Source organism: Nelusetta ayraudi, unplaced genomic scaffold (genome assembly GCF_046127955.1).
Source record: "Nelusetta ayraudi isolate G7.1 ecotype Tasmania unplaced genomic scaffold, CSIRO-AGI_Nayr_v1 ptg000060l, whole genome shotgun sequence".
NCBI lineage: Eukaryota > Metazoa > Chordata > Actinopteri > Tetraodontiformes > Monacanthidae > Nelusetta > Nelusetta ayraudi.
This window is the reverse complement of record NW_027466110.1, coordinates 1,118,555-1,137,369: the sequence shown is the minus strand read 5'-3', so window position 1 is coordinate 1,137,369 and position 18,815 is coordinate 1,118,555. Positions and strand designations below refer to the sequence as shown.

Sequence of the window (18,815 nt, the reverse complement as noted above, 5' to 3'; positions counted from 1 at the left end):
CACGTCTGCAGCCTTGACCAAAAGTAGCCTTACAACACAGAGAGACACATACAGACACACACACACACACACATATGCACACACACACACACACCGTTGTATGAAAGCGTGTTACCTGACTGAGCGGGCAGGCTGAGGCGAAGGACGCTCCCTCTCTGAGAGGAGACTGTGACTGGAAGCCCGGAGTCAACGCGATCGACAGCCAGACACACACACACACACACACACACACACACACACACACACACACACACACACACACACACAGACACAGACACAGACACACACACTCCCCTCCCTCTCGCCCTCTCCCTCGTATGCACGCACGCACGCACGCACACGCACGTACGCGCACACAGTGGGATGGCGAGGGCACGGAGAGAGCAGAAGTGCCGCTCGCTGTGACACCAGCCAGCAGCCCAAAATGTGTAAAGCATGGCGTTGCCATGGCAACAGACTGATGGGCCACTGATTTGGGTCCCAGTGTAATTTAGACACCAGAAGCAAGCCGCCTCGCAGACTCCGCCTGAAGCCTCCAGCAAGGGCAGAATATGGCGGAAAAAATAACATCAAGGAGCAGAACAGATTTTGATGATTTTATTCCATGTTGCAGGCGTCTAGCCAGTATGTACTGCAAAATGCTAATTTATTTGTCCAAACTCATTTCAGAAAAGAAGTAAATACAAGATCGATTTACCTTTGGCCACAGTTTGTCCTGTCAATACAAACAAAACTGCTAAAACAAGCTGAGAGAAGCCTCAAGCACATTGAGTAACTGACTCGCTCACTAAGCCACTCCCTTGAACGTCCACCATCCAATCATGTCAGCGACAGCCTCTTCCCTCAAACACCCACATTTTCTAGCTTGCTGAGGCTGAAAAAGGGACAAATGATGGAAATAAAGGGTAAATAAAGCCCATTTATTTCTTTAAAAGAAAACAGTGCAGTTTTTTCTAGGGCTCAGAAAGGCAAGGAACCTCTTCCAGTGCAGAAACAGGCACTACAATCACCAGGAAATCAAGCACTTTCTTGCTATTACAAGAGTTGTTTTTTCAGTATAACAGGAAGCAGCTCAGATATTTACTTCCTTCCCCTGAGGCAGTTCTGAGGTCTGGGCCACTTGATGTTCCAAATCAAACACTCTACTAAAGATTTATCGGGTCAAATTCCACAGCGGTTACAGCCAAAGAAACTGCAACACCAGCAAAATTGTTACCGCTTCATTCATGAATGAGCAAAGGAGCGACGGAACCTTTTTTTTCTATTCATTCCGCCAGCGCCGACCATTCCTTCCTTCCTCCTCCACCTCCCTCCATCCAGAGTGGCTTCTCTTGACCGCCAGCAGCACGGCCGACCGGCTTCCCCAACTTTTTTTTTGGGCCGCAAAAGGAGAGTCAAGAGGGCAATTTCATGCTCCGCCGGGTTCCCTCGTCAGCTTCTGAAGAGCTTCTTGGCGGCGGGTGACGACCTCGGCGAGGGCGCCCCGCTCGTCACCCACCGGCCCCGCCCCCTCTCCAGAGCAACGCTAACGTATTCCGACAAGGTTCCCGGGTAGACAACACAGCGGGGAGGATGTTATTTCCATGCAGATGGAAGGAAATTGTGCGTTTTAAGCAGCTACTGTTGTCATTATTACAGATTACAGCATGCAGTAGGAGGAGCCAGGCCAGTAGGAGAAGCATTTTCACCCACACAGCTGACCTACATTTGATAAAATGCCTTCAATTGGGTCATACCATTAGGCAAACGCTGAGAGGACAGGTTAGTTAATGGGCCTCGAACTGAGTGTAACACTTGTGGAGAGTTTTGATGGAACTCACATGGTCGAAAAACACGGCACATTGTTAACAATAACGACAAAGAGAGATACATAAATATCATTTGTACTTATTCAAAGGACTGAAGTGTCAGACTAACCGCCGTCACAGAGGAGCCCGAACACTTGGAAGAAATAACTGTTGACATTTACTGGTAAGACAGGAGTGTTTATCTGCCCACGCAGGGTGCACTGCAAAACTCCGCTTACATAAGACCCACAACGAGAGGCATTAAAGGAAAATGTGACAAAGGAGCTGTTTTCTGACTTTTGCACTGACGTCAATCATAGCGACATCACCGTCTGATAGTTCTTCATTTTTTTTAAAAACAAAAATTATGCCAAATTTGTGATTCACACTTCTGGAAATGAGGCCCACTTTGAGGTCACAAAGGGCACTGATAAATCTAACAGGTTAGAGGCAACACCACCCACCATGTCAGACCACATGCAGGTCTGAAAAAGCATCAGTTTTACCAGGAAGCTGAAATCAATCATTTTAGCTCCTGGCTGCAAACAGAGGGCTCTATAAGCTTCTTTTTTATGAGGGTGTTTTGTTTGTTTGTTTGTTTCGTTTGTTTTTTGGATTATCAATCACACCAGGCTGGCCCGTTGGGGTGCAGGGTGGAAATTAAGGATTTGAAAAAAAAAATAATGAGACCTTTAATTTGACTCATTCACTTTCATATCTTGTTTTAACCTGTTTTCAGTCAAATGGCAGTAGGCTGTAAAAGTTTTCTTTTTTGTTCAATAGACACTTTTCCAAGTTTCTCGTTCTACACAGGCGACATCACCCGTCGCCAGGCCCACGTGACCCTTTAACAGTGTGATCAAGAGCAAGGATCATTTTGAAGCAATCAGACGAGGGGGGCAGTCAGGAAACTGAAGCGATCAGACGGCACGTTGTCACCCTTCAGAAGCGGCTGTCTGTCGCGTCTCGACCAGAGCAGCAAGACGGGAGGTTAATTGGACCCTTATCGTTGCAGGCTGAATCGCCTCGTTGCAGGCGAGCTACAGGCTAAAAGAACAAAAAAAAAAGAAAAAAAAACCCTGGCAAAGTAAATTGTGGGGGAGCGGTTGCCATGGTTACAGCATTGGTACATTATTGTTCATGTCTCAAGGGCGAGAGTGGGGGTGGGTGGGTGGGTGGGAGGGGGAGAGAGACGGATTTTATGTGTTAATTATAGCTGCAGTAATAACAGTATGTGAGTCTGGTGAGGACTCGGAGTACTGCAGACCCACGCAAGAAAGAGACGCGCACAGACGTAATAACGCACAAATGCAGACAGGAGTCAAACGCTGAGTGTAGCATCGCACGTAGCCACGCCGGGAAACGTATTGTTTACTAATATGAAGAAACAGCTCAGCTCATATCGATTGTAAGTGTCACTATGACAGCTTGCAAAAAAAAAAAAAGTGAGGTCAAAAAAGTCTTGTCACCCCCCTGGTGGCCTTGATCAGACGTCGCGCGCAAGCTTTTACTTTGAATAAATCAATACACTTGGAACGGATGTCGATAATTTAAATACGGACGCTCAATGTCCCATTAAAATAATGATTCTTCCCACGCGTGACTTCCCCCAGTGGCAGGAAGGATGACTGCAATTAGCACTATTTCAAAGGTGGGAACTAAAGATTAGTGTCAGACCCACTTTAAAGGATGATCGCAGTCTATTCCTCTGCCCTGGGTGCAGTTGTGATTGTTGTGTTATTTCATGGCATTAAAACAATCTTGGAAACATGATATGAGAACATCACCTATCGATACAACCGCGTACTTCCTGCTATCTGCTCCGACATCACGTCCTCCAGCATCACCGCTGCACCGGTGCAAGAGGGCTTCGAGTTTAAGTGTGTAATATTTAGAGATTTTGAGAAGAAACGGCGGCATCCAGTGGTGACATTTTACATTGCAGCGCTCACCCTGTCACTCTTCCTGTCCCGAGCTTGCCAGTGAACTACAGTTGCCTGTGCACATTAACCTGAATACCTCTCTCACCTTCTTCTACGTTAGTTTATTTGAGGATGCAAGAGTTGTGCAAGGGTCTTGCGTTGGGAGAACCTTTGTTCTCTGTATATTCTTATGCACTACCAATCAGAAGTTAGGACACACCCTCTCATGCAATGGTTTGTCTTTCATTTTAATGACTATTTACATAGTTTCTTACTTAAGGGATCAAAACAATGAATGAATGAAACATATATGGTATTATGTAGTAAACAAAAAGTGTGACATAACCTTCTTTATAATTTTCTTCAAAATAGCCACCCTTCATATCAACCATTAAGAGTCATTTAACATTGTGTTCTGTGCTACATAATTTCACATATTTTGCTCATCTACTTGATGTCTTCAATATGTATCTACAATGTAGAAAGCAGTAAAGATATGAAAGAGCTCTTCTGTGGGTCGGAAAACCAAATTAGTTTTGTCCTACTGCGACTATACACTTTTATTATTGTATTTATGGGCAATATATTAAGCTTTAATCCAATATAAAAATCGTAAAATCAGGCCAAGCATTGCACACTGGACCTTTACAGGGTGATAAGCTCAAAGATGCTGAACGGTAGAGAGCCGAGTCCTACCTGCCGTCACAGCGTGAGCGCCGCCGAGCTCCCCGTTGAAGCCGTTCTCCTTGGCAGAGTAGGAGGCGGCGGTCACGTGGGCGGCGCCGGGCTGACAGGTCCTGTAGGCGGAGGAGGAGTAGCCGTTGGCCCCGTGGGTGCCGGCGGGCTCCGGCCCCCCTGACGGGTCCCACTGGGGGGCACCATCTTCTGGCTGTCGACTGTCTGCCATGCTGGCGCTGGCGAGCAGCAGGGGGAGGTCGGGCCGAGGGACGAGGGGGGCGGTCTCTCTCTGCCTGGGCGGGAGACAAGAGGAGAAAAGAAGGGGCGGAGCATGAGATCATGGAATCGTGCACTGAGGAGGCCGGAGCTGCGTCGCATTCACAAATTTTTCCCTTTTTGTTTTGTTTTTCGAGGCCGCTGACGTTAATTTGCTCTTTCCGCAGCTTCCCCCAGCTCGACTGTCAGCCGCTCGGGGAGCCGTCGGTGCCTTTGTGGAGGTGGAGGTGTGAAATAGTGTCCTCCCTTGATGTTAGTGGGCAGGTGACAGCCGCTGGATGAAAACCCAGCGATTTGTGCGTGTGTGTGTGTGTGGGAAATGATTCATCGTGTAGGCCCAGGTGGAAACAGCAACTGGCATAATGAGTTGTGCGGTGAATGGGAATTTTGGGGCTGTTTTTGAGGGGATTTTTTTTTTATATATTTTTGGATATTATTAAGCAGGGTTATATAAGGGATTTCTTTTTGGGCGGATTATATATTTTTTAGTCCAACAATAGTTGATTATTTCTGGAATTAAAGAATTAACTGAAGCACGTTTGTCCAACACAGAAGAAGCCAAAAGACTGCAGAGCAGGCTCGTCCAATCCTCTTTCAAGTTTAGCCTCCTCTTTACAAATACTGTCCGCAGGCTCTCTACCAAAAACATATTGTATGTGTGAGATAAACACAACAGATTTAGAAAACATTCCATATGGTGTTCCAGGTTATTCTCAACAGTCTTTAAAAGAAAACCCTCTTGGCATTGTTGGTTCACAATTTGGGTTTATTTTTAAATCACACAACAAACACTGAAGGCTTTGCTGCCTTTTTTTTTTACTAAATACCGGGAGGCGATATCAACTGTGTTTATTGGAGTCGGTGGAGAGAGACAATCGTGACGCTAGGAAAAAAAAAAAAAAACAGTGAAAAGAAAGCAAGCGCTTTGAAAGGAATTCATTCCTGCAGGGGGGGGGCCTGTGGCCAGTGGCGTTTGAAGCCTTGGCAGCGCAGCCCGGGCGGCCGCGCAAAAGAGAACGTGCGCAAAGAGCAATTTGTCATTTAGCTCAGCCGTCCGCAGAGAGCGGGCGGAGCGAAAAGAGAAGTCGCAGTCTTGGAAAACGGAAGTCAATAACTGCTGCCGGCGAGCGGCGGCAGGTTTGCGGCGCGTTAAACACTGACTGCACACTGACCACAGCGCAGGGGAGGCGGCGGAGAGGTATTAAAAGCAAAACAACTACAGACTTTAACATCCTGGGGGATGAAAAAAAGTGCATCGAAACAGATTGTTGGTATTTGCTAAACAGAGCTCAGAAATAACTGGGCGCTCGACTCACTGAGAACAAACTGCGGATTACTAAGGCCAATGTTTTTTTTTTGCTTTCACTCTCTGCTCCACTGTGTTGCAGACTGATGCACAAGCTGAATATTTTATTTATCAATTACATTTACTTCAAATGAAAACTGACACAGACCCCAATTGCTTAATAAGAAACATTTAAAAATTAGGGATGCATCGATAATGATATCGGTATCATGTATCAGTACCGATACCGGAGCTGAGTTCTCTACTCATACTCATGAAATACGTACCGATACCGCGACACTGATGCCAGTTGTATATGCATGTGTGTATATATAGGAATGTTCAAATAAATAACGGACAACTAATAACAGAACATCAGTGGGAAAAAAAAACATGATCATCTGCATTGTGTAATAGCTCTATTAGGTACTTGGTATCGGGATCAGTGCGTATTGGTGCATCCCTATTAAAAATAATACTGAGCACCCTGATTGGACAGACATGGGTCATATCTCATAAGGCGCCCTCTGGCGGCCAGATTAACTTTTTTTTTTGACCGTTTGGTTTTGTTTTGTTTTGTTTTTCTCTGCAATCATTAAAATGATCAAGAGTTGCTTAGTTGAGCTACACAGTTTAAGACCTTTGCAAGGACAGTCTCTGGTTTGCTGCCACCTTGAGGGCACAAAAACCGCAGAATCCTTTTGTGAAACAGTTTCACATCAAAAACAAAAATCACCACAAAATATCACCTGATTATCCTCAAATACATAGTGACACGGACAATGTACGCACAAAACAGAGGCTTAAACCAGGAGAAAATGCGTCAGCGAGGGACTGCATCAGAGCCAGTGTAAGTCTGCAGGGTTACGGCGCACAAAAAAAAGCCTAAAACCCACACAACAGAGGGAGAAGAAGAGCATTTAGTCAAAACAAAAGAGTCGAACAGAGACGAACATGTGAGGGCTGTAAGCCCCTCGCAGCCTAAATGGATCAGAGTCAGGAGTCAATGGAGCTTTTGCGTGACTCAGCTCTGAGGGGAGCGTCGGGATGAATGGAGCCCTTTCGGAAAGACGGAGGCACAATCTCCTTGTGTAACAGTCCTTCCCCCCCCTCCCCACCCACCCGCATCAAGCCCCGCTAAACTGTCGCTGCCCGTCGCTCCTCCCGTTCAATCAACGCGTCACCGCTCGAGGGCTCCAGAGGGAACGTGCAAACCACCACAAAGAGCCGCCGCCCTGAACGCCGCGTCTGCCTCGGCGGCGTCTGGCTAATAGTGAAGGTCACTTTGAGCTGCGTGGCTCGTCTCCAGACCCGACACGGCGGTGCTGCTGACTGGTGGTAGCGGTGGAGGTGTTTATCTCATGTCCACAGAAAGCGTTTTGGATGGGAGACGTTACTTTAAAGCGCGCCAGTTAGATTTTTCTTGCTGCCAGTTGAGCTGCGGGGCTACAACGTGGCTAGCTAGCTACTTTCCATGTCTAAACTCTTGCCTAGGCCAATCAGAAACCAGGAGAAAACACGTTGTCTCTCTGGAAAAAACCTTCAACGCTAACAGGAATGGCAAACAATTCAGATAAAAACCTCCACTAAAGCAGTTTCAATTGCACAGCTTTCTTCTCCCAAGGCTTTTTACTGCTGAGCGATGAAGAGGGATCTCGCTATGGCTACATCATGACTTGAGGCAAGCTGATCGGTCACTGAATCCAACACACAGAAAATGACTTTTACTTAGAGGCTTCAAGGATAAGCGCAATTTTAGAAACACATTCGTAACACATTTGTTGTTGTCTTGCTGTGGTTTGATGGAAAATCACCAGCGCCCTCTGTTGGGCCCTTGCCGACTCGCAACAGCATGAATGAAATAAAATTCCCACATATGTTGAATGTAATTTTATGTTTTTAAGGCCTTTGTGAAATCTCCGAAAGACGGACTGTGGGAACAACCCAGTTTTATCATTCCAACGAACGAAAGGTCGATGTCCCGTGATTCTTTTTCACAAAAGGCACATCAAACTAAAGCGCAGTGCACAACTGCCATGCACGCTGCATCCACGTATAGATTCTGGAGACACAAAGTCGGCACACAAAAAGCAGGCGCTCAAGATCGACCCCCGAGCGCAAACACGGCGAGACTGCACTGCAGCATCGCCGCTGCTTAATTAACATGCGGCGCACTCACTGTATATTTTAAAAATGAAACGGCGGCACCCAAATCAGCAGCGTGCGAGCGGCACCGTCGAGGGGACCGAATTAGAAGACGGCAGACGAGCAGTCGCTGTCCTCGGGGCTCGGGCCTCTGCCCAGCTGCGTGAGCCGGAGGAGGCGCCGATACGACGGAGTCGGAGGACGACGGTCGTCTCGGCGGACGGCCCGTCTGCTGCACTTGGCGACGGGCCACGCGGCCTTTCGCCAGCGCGCGCGCTCTCTGGCACTCACCGCTGCTCTCTGTGTGCCATCTGTAGTGAGCAAACAAGCAGCAGTGGCGCACACACACACACACAGGCCCCTGTCTCATAGTCACGCCCAAGTACCAGGGTTTTAGTTTTAGGAAAGTGGCTGGTGAGTGGATATATGTCTATATCAAGCTATGTAACAGAAATGAATTTATTTTTCAGTTTGTCTCACTTTGAAAAGTGAAAAAAAACTGCCAGCCAAAATCAGATTTTTTTTTTCAGCCCGCCCAGTTTGAAACTGGATGGCTCTTTTGTAGTCTGAACAGTCAGAAATCACACGAAATCCGATTTTTGCAAAACGCATTGAAACGGCATTTGGACAGATGCGTCTAGTACCAAACGCACCGATCGGTTTTGACTGTCCATGATGTCACTCTACGCGACACAAGACCCAATGAGCCAGACCAGAGGGCGCCATTCCAGGTGCCGAGCTGTAACGTCATGGAGCAGACACAAGAAGTAGACCCTGTCCCTGGACAGAGGAGGAAACTCATCAGTCTGTGGGGGAGATAGCTCCATTCAAGCCAAGCTCCAGGGCAGGTATCGCCACAAGTCCATTTAGTTTTTGCCGCTGTCGCAATTATGTGACGTCACACACTACACGCACTGGACGACGCCTCCGCTCCGACGTCGTTGCTACAGCAACCTATGAGATCTGTCAATACTGTGGCCCAGTCTGAACAGCGCCAGATACCATTTGGACACTTGCTAAAAAAAAACAGTGTGGCTAGTCAGCCATGAAAATGCGGATTTGAGAAGAAATTTGATTTGAATCAGATTCGCAGTCTGAACGCAGCCAAATTTACCTCTGATTGTCCCAAGAGGTTGAAAAGCAGAAGCAGGTCCCTCTCCATCACACATACACACTAGTCTGTCTTGCTGCTGCTGCTGAACTTTGACTCTCCCTGCGCCCCCCCTCTAGATTACCCCTGGCCTGACCCCTGGCTCTCACGACAGATGACAGCGTCATCTGCAAACACATCACAGCCCGAGTCCATCCGTCACCACAGCGAACGAGCCGATCCTCGATGAAGTTCTCGGCCTCTTTCATCACTCAGTCCAAATCACCGCTTGTCTTACAGCCTTCATGCATGTCCTGCACTACTCTTCCTCCTCCTCCTCCTCATCCTCCTCCACCTTGTCTCGTAGCACAACAGCTCCTGCCTCGGCAAACCCGTCACCTCGCCATCCGCAGATCCTCAAAGACACAGTGCAGCTGCCTCCTGACCTTCTCTGTGCTTCTCTATCAACATCCTGGAAGCGAGACGGCTGCGCCTACTCCTGCTCTGCACCAAGCCGCATGGCTGCTCACTCCTGGCCTCCGTCTGGCTTCCACCATTCCGACGTTTTTCCAATTTGCTTTTCGTTTTTGTTTCCACGGCGAACAACACGATGAACCTGAAAAAGTGTTACAATGGCTGCAGCAATAATGTTCACTATCTGCTTCTTTTTTTAAACGTACGGCGCCGTGCAAAAAAAAAAAAAAGAAAAAAGGCTCATCTCCAAAGTGTGACTCAGCAGGGATAAATTGTATTCCGGTTCAACGCGAGGTGACGAAAATAATCCAGTAAACAAGCCGCATTATTTACCCCATACGCTGTGTTTCAGCCGGGCGCTGGTGGAGGAAAAGAACGAAGGGGAGGTGGAAAAAGTCTTGTGTTTTGCATGAGAAAACCTGAAAAGCCAAACCAGCGGATACTGCGATTTTCCTCGCTATACGTTCTCAGAATAAACCGGCGGATCCACTTTTCTCTCCTCACCACACCGTGAATAGAAACGGTGGCTGCCTTCCGGAAGAGGGATTATAAATCCATCAGAGTTCCCGGACGAAGATTTTGTCTTGGGATGTTTAGAATTGCTCAGCTGAGCTTTGTTTGAAATTCAACATGAACTGAAAGGCAAAAAAATCCCTGTACACAAATGTTTTTTTAAAGCAGATTTCACTGCATTATTCATGAACATTTATAGTGGAACTATACTATACTGAACTACCATTGCGAAAATGCTAATTGTAACTGCATTCTTTTTTAACCAATATTAGCTGAGCTGCTTAGATTCAGAAATCAATAAGGTTAAAAGTTTTTAATTTTCTGTTTATTTTATTCTTTAGATTTTCTATGTTTTTTTTACCTAAGTGTTTTTTTTCACCATTTCTAAACGTCTGACTTCCTCTCTTTTACCTTTGCACACGGTTTTAGTCTGAGCACCACGCTGCACATGACGGTGCAATGACAATAATAAAGTCTGGTCTCTTCTTTCCTGTGAAGGGCACTTTCAACGTGAATGACGAGGGACAGACCAGTCCGGAACAAATAACAATGAGTTTCTGGAGGACTTTTACAAGGGCGAAAATTTTACACAAGAAACAGAAAAATCCTCCCTTCAAAAATCCTTAATGCTCATCCACCTTGCCGAGCTCCAGCCCCGACCTTTTTCACAGAACTGCATGACCATTAGGAATCACTTAGTCTCTATAATGGCTTCTTTTAGTCGAACTGGGCTGTATTTTACCAAATTAAAAGAAGAACCAAAAATGTCACGGGCAATTTTCTTCTGGCTGGAAAGAATGTTTCACCCCTCTCATCTTTAAACAGCCTCCTGTTGTAGCAAATGGATTCAACGAGCAGCAAGGAGGGAAAAAAAAAAATGTCCGGTTTAGAAGGACCTGACAGAAGTTTCAGCTTCCTCCCACAGTCCAAAAACATGCATGTGAGGTGAATTGGAGACCCTACATTGTCAGTAGGTGTGTTTGTGTGAGTCTGAGTGCAAATGGTTGTCTCTATGTGGCCCTGCGATGAATGGTGATGGATGGATGGATGGAAGAATGGATGGATGGATAGATGGATGGATGGATGGATGGATGGACCTCCTGTGTCCAAACTATTTTATTAAAAGGTCTTTCCAAAATGGATGAATCCAACCTTTGCTAATGAATTAGCAACCTTTGCAAATTCATTGGTAAAGGTTGCTAAGGTGTGGAGTCGTAGAGTTGTTCATTATTATTATTAGTCTATTTAGTCCTTTTAATATCAACATGCATCCAATACATCAACACTTGCAAAACCTGTGACTGGTGTTTGCAGGTATGGACAAACTGACCGTTTGCACAGAAAGAAACTTTCAGCACTCTAATGCTGTCAGAGCACAGCTGGCTGATGAGCTGAGATCCTGACAGACCAAACGACTGCTCTGTCTTCCCAAAGCACCCGTCCATCCACGTGTGCATCCAGCTCAGAGCAACCAGGCGGAATTGACAAAGTGTCTGGGAGCCTATCAGCCATTAGGAATCTGCCCAGACGTGGTAATTGGCCGGTTAATGAAGCCGTGCATTTATCATTCCTCTTATCTGCAGCTTCCTCGTCGCCGTCCCCCTCTCCCTATTTTCTACGACTCCTTCGGCGTCTTTTCACCTGTAAATCTTCCTCCCACCCGTTATTTCTTCCTCCCTCTTCACCTTCCTCCGCCTCCGCCTCCCACGCGCTCCTCATTGGGCTCCAGCTTTCCCCTCACTCCGCCCTCGCTCGCTCTCCACATCTCCCTCCTACGATCGGAGCATGCGCCCCTGTGTCTGCGCGCGCATGCGTGCGCGTGCGCTTGCTCGACGTGCGCGCGTGTGCGTGTGTGAGTCACACCGGTGCTGCATTGCAGGGCTCTCCTAGTGAGGCCGTCTCGCTGCGGGAGCCGCGGAGCAGGGAGTGAAGCTGATGGATGCTGGTCCTCCTCTTGGGTCTATTTATTAGGTGAGAATGAAGTCATGAGAGCAATATTACAAAACGTAATAAAATAGCGACTAGCACATCCAGCCATCCATCCATCCTGTCAGCACTTCTCCTGCGGTCATGGTCACAGGGTTGCTGGAGTCAATCGCAGCTGTCTTGGGGTTGAAGGCTGGTGGCCACGTAGAGAAACAAATAACCGTTCACACCAACAACTATGGACCATTTAGAGCCCGTAGCCTCTCTGGTTTAGCGTGCAAGAAGCCTGGAGGACCTGTGGAGAACATGCAAGCTCCACACAGAAAGGCCCAGGGGTCGACCCAATGACCTTCTTGCTGTGAAGCCTCAAAAAACCTCCAATAAAGGGCCTTTCTTTTCGAATTTTGCTACTACTTTGAGTCAATTCAGTCGCTCTTCTTGTCTTAAATATACTCGGACTATGGCATGTTTTAGGCTACACAGGGGCTTCTTGACGTTGTTGTGTTGTTTGTTGTAAAGTAACACTTGTTGGCTACTTTGTCGGAGGAAGAGAAAACGCTAAACAAACGTACTTAGTAAAAGAACACCAGAAAATGTGTCCTACACAGAGCTCGGGAAGACTACTAACAGCGAATCCATTACGAAAAGAAAATAGCTAAACCAAATTAAAAAATGATCCGTTTTCTCTAGTTTCCATCCATCTCTTTCTCCTTCTCCTTCTTTTTCGTCAGAGACTTTCAATAAAACCCGAGCCTAAAAAGGCCCCCGCAGCTGCTTGAAGGTGCTGTTAGAAGACAACCTTGTCAAAGCAGCTGACTGTCAGAGGAGAGATGCAGTCAAAGTGCTTCAAAGGCCTTCCATCAGCTCAACATGAAGACTTATTAGAGGATTTTTTTTTGGTATAAAGTTGTTGAAAAGCACAAACTGATGCCTCTGAGCAGGAATTATAACATTAGCGCAGCCTTGTTGTCGACAGGCCTGAGGAGGAATGACGCCGCCTGCTTTCTGTTTGATGGTTTTCCTAAGTAAAAAAAACAAAACAAAACAAAAAAACACTCCTTGTTCACCCACGAGGAGCTTTGGTGTTTGCTGGCATGTATTTTCTTACGTATTTTATTCTAATATTGCAATTAAGGTTTACTTGCCTCAGTAACTAAACTGGCAAGGTAGAGTTTTGGTTTTTAATGTTCAATTTTATGTTTCTGTGAAGCACCGGTGGATTTTCTCCTCTTTAAACTCAAAGTTTTGACCTCTGACCTTTCCAAGCCAAATCTTTCCATTCTAACTGCTTAAAAAATGAAAAAAAAAAACAACCTTCTCCTCCCACGCAATCGATCTCCTGCCAGAGCCTGGATCTTTCCTCCCCGTAACCATAAATCACGCTGTGAAAAATTCCACATATTATTACAATCAGCAACTGTTTTTGGTTTTGATTGATTGATGATTAACCAAAAAAAAAAGTATCTCGTTTGTTTTCTCGCCGATGACCCTTCGTCATGAATCTGTAAGCAATTTCTATGAAAAAGCCTCGGAATTGTTTGATGCAATCAGGAGGAAAATTCTTCAGAAAGAAGCTTTCAAGGCTTTTGTGCTTTCTCTGCGCGTACAGTAGCTGCCTCTGCTCGCTCTATTCAGCCTCTCACAAAGCAACCACTGGAAATGCGTCGCGATTACTCATGAAATCAACAGGCGAATAGGCGAGACGGGATAATAATCCCCTCACGTACACGCGTGCAGGGCTGCAGACAATGGCCGGCACTTGCAAAGAAAAACAAAACAAACAAACAACAACAACAACAACAACAACAAAAAACACTTCCCCCTGCCATCGCCAGCCTTTGCCGCGTTTGCACAAGTGCGGCGAAAAACAAAAGAGGAGCCATGAAAGCGTGACTGCTTTTCAGCCGGCCTCGGCGCCGATCGTCTCACTGAAGCAGCTCTTCAGCTTCCCACTCGCTACCAACTTCCCACTCACAGCTCCTAGCAGCCTGCACTCACATGTACGTCCGCCCACGCGGCCATTTCATCTGCCGAGGTAACGTTCTCTCTCTCTCTTTCTCCCTTTCTCTCTCTTCCTCTCTCTCTGTCTGACTCTTGTTGTTAAATACCACCCCCCCACACACACCTCCCGCCCGCCAACAGGCCCCCTTTCTCCGCTGACAGGTATATTCAGCGTGTCTCAAATGTTTGTGCGCAGATATGTAATCCGCAGGAGGCTTGCAAACAAACAAAAAAAGTCAGCCTCGTCCCACAGCTCCTGCAGGCCACTGCTGTTGTATTTAAGATCTTTACCTGTGGATGCAGCAGGTAGCGATTGGTGTTGGGGGCAAAAAAAAAAAAAGAATCAAGGGGTGATAACAGGCCCAGTGATGGAGGGTCGTCTGCAGCATTTGAGGTTTTTCTAAAAGGTGATGCAGCACAATGTTTTTATAAATGCGAGGCAGAGCGTCAAGGAGAGTGAAGGTTGGGGTTGTGCAGAGGCCCCCCGGAGAGGAGACAAGAGTTTAACATTCTGGTAGTAAACTTTTCACTGAAAGAAAATGACCAAAATGGGTTTTGGTGTTGTGCATCACAATTGCTGCAAGACGTGCTCAGAAGTTCTCCAATATCTACAAATCAGCATCTGCTAAGCTGTACTCTTATTTCAGAGTGTACACAGCTATAGTAAAGGGCAGATCAGACTGACCATAACCAAGTTGGTTCTTTGCAAAAAGGTAAGTAGGAGCTAGCATGATGGTTGTAAGGTAGCGTGAAGCCTCCATGGTGACTGGGAGACGAGGAATGTAGAGAACAGTCAAATCAAAATGCAGTCGACTTACTCGTACCTGGTCTGCTGGTGTCCGAGAGGCTGAGGAGTCGAGCCGAAAGCAAAACTTTGCCCGCTAATCACACAGGGTTGACGCCAAGACGGTCAGTGGAGTCCAGAGAACCAAAGGGTGACAGCCACCTTGTCACACCTGCAGTGAATTGAAAAAAAAGATACATAGTTATTATCACTGCTTTCTAATCATTAGGAACGTTTAATATGCCTGAACATGTTTTTTAGGACACAGAAAACTTGTTCCTGACTGACTGAAAGTGTTGTGAAAGCTCTGCACAGCTGAGAGCGGAACTGGCTCGAGGAGCCCGCCATCTGATGATCTGGGTGATAATTACATCATCTGACTTGGTCATCATTTGCTGCACCTCTGGTGTTCATTCCGACCATTTGCTGTTTGTGTGTGACGCCAGATGGTCGTGTGGCGCAATTGCTACGTGATTATGGAAACAATTAGATGGACACAAGAGGGATTATAAATTCATTGGAAATAGTAAATAGTAGTTAAAAAACTCATGTCTAGAGGGCGGTAGCAATGCAAGAAATACATATTATCCAATGCACATCATGTAACCAAGTTTTTATGTTGTCGAGCTCAGAGAGCCTCACTTTTTAATAGAGGCAAATTATTGAAACAGCAGCACATCCGTCTATTGTGGCCGTGAGATATGAATAGCTGGCAGCTGGCAGCTGAATCAAGCTTTTCTCAATACTCCTTTATCTTGTCCCAAGCAATCAGCTAATGGTTGGACTTGGACTAACGTCGACTGACGCAGCTCATGACACAACCAGAAGTGACGCAGAGGGAAGTCGTCAGAGACGTTGTTTACTGCACGGCGACAACACAGGATCAGTGCAGACAGACTGATCAAATTTATCAAGAACAAATAAGATGTGTCAGTCGGTGACGTCAGCACACGGTTTGGCAAAGGTGTGAAGATGGGCAATGTGTCATCAACATCATCAACATCTAACAGCGATGATGTCATTTGGAACCAAACCCTAAACCGGCTCAAACTAGAAGCTATACACAATGTCATTTCACCACTAGATGTCGCAGTTTTGCACTCCGTGCACACCAAAACAAACCAGCTCCCTGCAGGTGCGTAAAGCATACAGCATTGTAAAGTAAACAGAGCCAACAATGAGGATTGCAATTCTTCAACGTCCCTACACATTACTATTAAGGCTACAGGTTTAAACCGACAATATGATAATGTCCAACAGTCTGGCAGTATTGGCGGTGCAATGAGACAGAGTCAGGAGTGGCGGGTTGTGAATGGTGGTGAATGAAGAGGGCAGCCAATAAACAAACAGTAGGAGATAAACAACACACAGGGGGCGCTGTAGCGTCACACTCTACTCCTGATGTCCGTATGTTCCTGGTTTCACACGGCACAAAACCTGTCCATGCTGAAGTCTGATAAGCACAACGTGGCCTATGGTTCTGATCCAGTGTGATCGGCTGGGTGAGATTCGCCCCATTGGCATGTTTGCTCTAGCAGGACCATGAAAGTGCTGTGGAGTGTTGCCGCTTCATCTGACAAATTAAAACAGAATGAGTGAGCAGCACCAGGAGCGTTTTCTTCACCGCACCTCAGAAAGTAGCTTAATATGACGGATGGGTGAAAGTTTAGAAGACGTGAGCAAAAAGATGCTCGCACCCCTGACTCAGGAAATTTCCGAATAATATTTTTTAATATATACATAAATTAGGCCAAGGAAGGCGGCAAAAGTAGTGAGTTGCGTTCATGGAATAACTATTTAGCTTAAAATGTACAACTCCCATGTTTTAAAATAATCCTTCACGTTTTTCCAATTCTACATCCAGCACAGTGCCTACTTATTAACCCAAGTCTGCACATTTCCCCACGACGTTTATTACCGCAAGCAGATAAAACGTAAAGGCGCTGCACCAAATCCATTTACTGTATTTCTGCAATGAGTTTTTTTTTCCCCCCAAGCGCTTGTGACAAATGCAGCCTGAGTAAAATGGAACTCCAACGGTTGCTTTTCGCAACATTCTCGGCCTCAAAAAACCCCCTTGATTTTTCCAGCCATTTTTGCAGCCTGCAGCCGAGAGAGTGAAACCATCCAAGGAATAAACTCAAGATGCCTCTTTCTGTTCTTTAGCGCAGGTCGAGGCGAGGGTCAGCAGTGAGGCATACATCAGACACGGACCTTGGCCGAGGCTCTGCGTTCTCTGTGGTGGGTAACTTTGGTTCCCACACAGAGAGAGGCCGACCAGTGGGCAGCGCACATCAGACACGGCTCCTCTCTCCTCTCTACACCTCGTCATGACACGTTACACCATCTTCTCCACTTCGCCAGGATCTCTCGAGTCCTGCTTTACGTACAGAACTCTACATTAAAAGTAACACGAGTTTATCGGCAGAGAACAAACACGTTTGTCATAAAAAGAAAATGGGGAATGGGTGACTTCATGGAATATGATGTTACTACATGAAAATATATAAGAACTTAGGTATTATGAACAGATCTCCATAATTTGAACCTATTGCAACTTTGCCAAGACGCTGCATTGCATTTACATATATGACATCTTGACGATCCATCTTGAAGACTTTCTATTTAAATCCATGATATCAGGATAGTAGAATCATGATCGGAACAATCAGAGGCCTGATAGAAAGGAGAGGCGACGACTGTGAGCAGGTTGAGACACACAAAAAAATAAAATAGAAATGAAAACACTACAGCTGCTGCAGGTTTGTTACCAAAATCAATTGTGAATTCTGCATTCTTGTCTTAAAAATAAGAGCAGCAGCATTAAAAGCTCTTCTCCAAACCTGTCTTTTCCTGTGGATGCACTATGTTGCATTATTAAGACAATTCACTGCAATATAGTAAATGAGGGAGCCAAATGAACAAGTGTGTGAAGGGCTGCTTGAGTTGACACACAGACAGAAATCAGAAGCCAGTCGAGTCGGTGAAGCTCGAGAGAGGCGGGACCGATCTCTGGCAAGCGCACTCACCAATTTTCCACTCTGTCATTACAGCCATTGGCCAGGATTGCGGGTCTGACTTACATTCTGTGTTCAGAGCACATCGGCTGCCACTTGTGCAGAGACCGTGTGGAGAAGAAGAAGAAGAAGGAGTTTCCCGCCTAATGAACCAGGAAACGTCAACATCAACTTCTTGGATTCCCAGCTGACCAGAGACTTCAGCATTCAGCCCAGCTCAAAATACCAGACCAGACCGAAAATGCAGCAATTTTGTGAGCGAAGTCACGTTCTGCTCGAACCAGAAAGATTCCTTTGAAGCGCGATAAGCGATAAACATAATATTACAGATGGAATAGAACACAACCGACGGCATGATTTTGAATCTCTCATACATAGACTTCCATCCAGCACTGTGACAAACAGTTGTTGCTCTGTATCACACATAAATTGCACATAAATCACACAGAGAAGAAGTGTGATTCATGCACCTGCAGCCCGAAATAACGTAATATGTTTCGCTTTCAAGCCGAAACTCGCTGCCGAGACGTTATAAAAATCTCATTTGCACCCCTTGTTTTAGTTTACCTTTCGCCCCTAGGAAAATGTCACCTTTTGAAAAAACTTTTTTAATTCCCTGCAGACCATGCTGGGAGAGGGGGAGGCAACAATGTGTGCAGCACAACATCTGCAGAGGTGTGGAATTTGCAAACTGTTCAGCGATTCGGTTGGGATGTCAAATAGCATGTTGTTGTTTTTTTACCTATTTTTTAAATGACTAAAGGATTTTTTTTTTTCCTGAAGGAAATCAATAGCAAAGCAAAGTTGCCAATCAACCAATCAATGTGCGTGTCTTTGCACTGACCCTAACCCTAACCACTTACAAGAGCAGCTTCTTGTTCTTGTTCTTCTTTCCAGACTTCTTTTTTTTCCAGTGA

The 18,815-nt window shown here is 46.1% G+C and overlaps 1 protein-coding gene across 11 annotated transcripts in view; it reads right to left on the bottom strand.

The window, feature by feature from the left end:
• The window catches only part of map2 (microtubule-associated protein 2), a 64,392-nt gene that overhangs the window by 26,256 nt on the left and 19,321 nt on the right, over window positions 1-18,815 (bottom strand). For 10 of the 11 annotated variants that reach the window (XM_076039875.1, XM_076039881.1, XM_076039880.1 and 7 more), the window contains exons 2-3: window positions 14,922-15,053; window positions 4,406-4,680 (exon numbers count right to left, since the gene is read on the bottom strand). In XM_076039875.1, the coding sequence (XP_075895990.1) occupies window positions 4,406-4,616 (211 nt within the window). In that variant the 5' untranslated portion in view covers window positions 4,617-4,680; window positions 14,922-15,053. The remainder of the gene's footprint in view (window positions 1-4,405; window positions 4,681-14,921; window positions 15,054-18,815) is intronic. The other variant, XM_076039879.1, reaches the window with a different exon arrangement.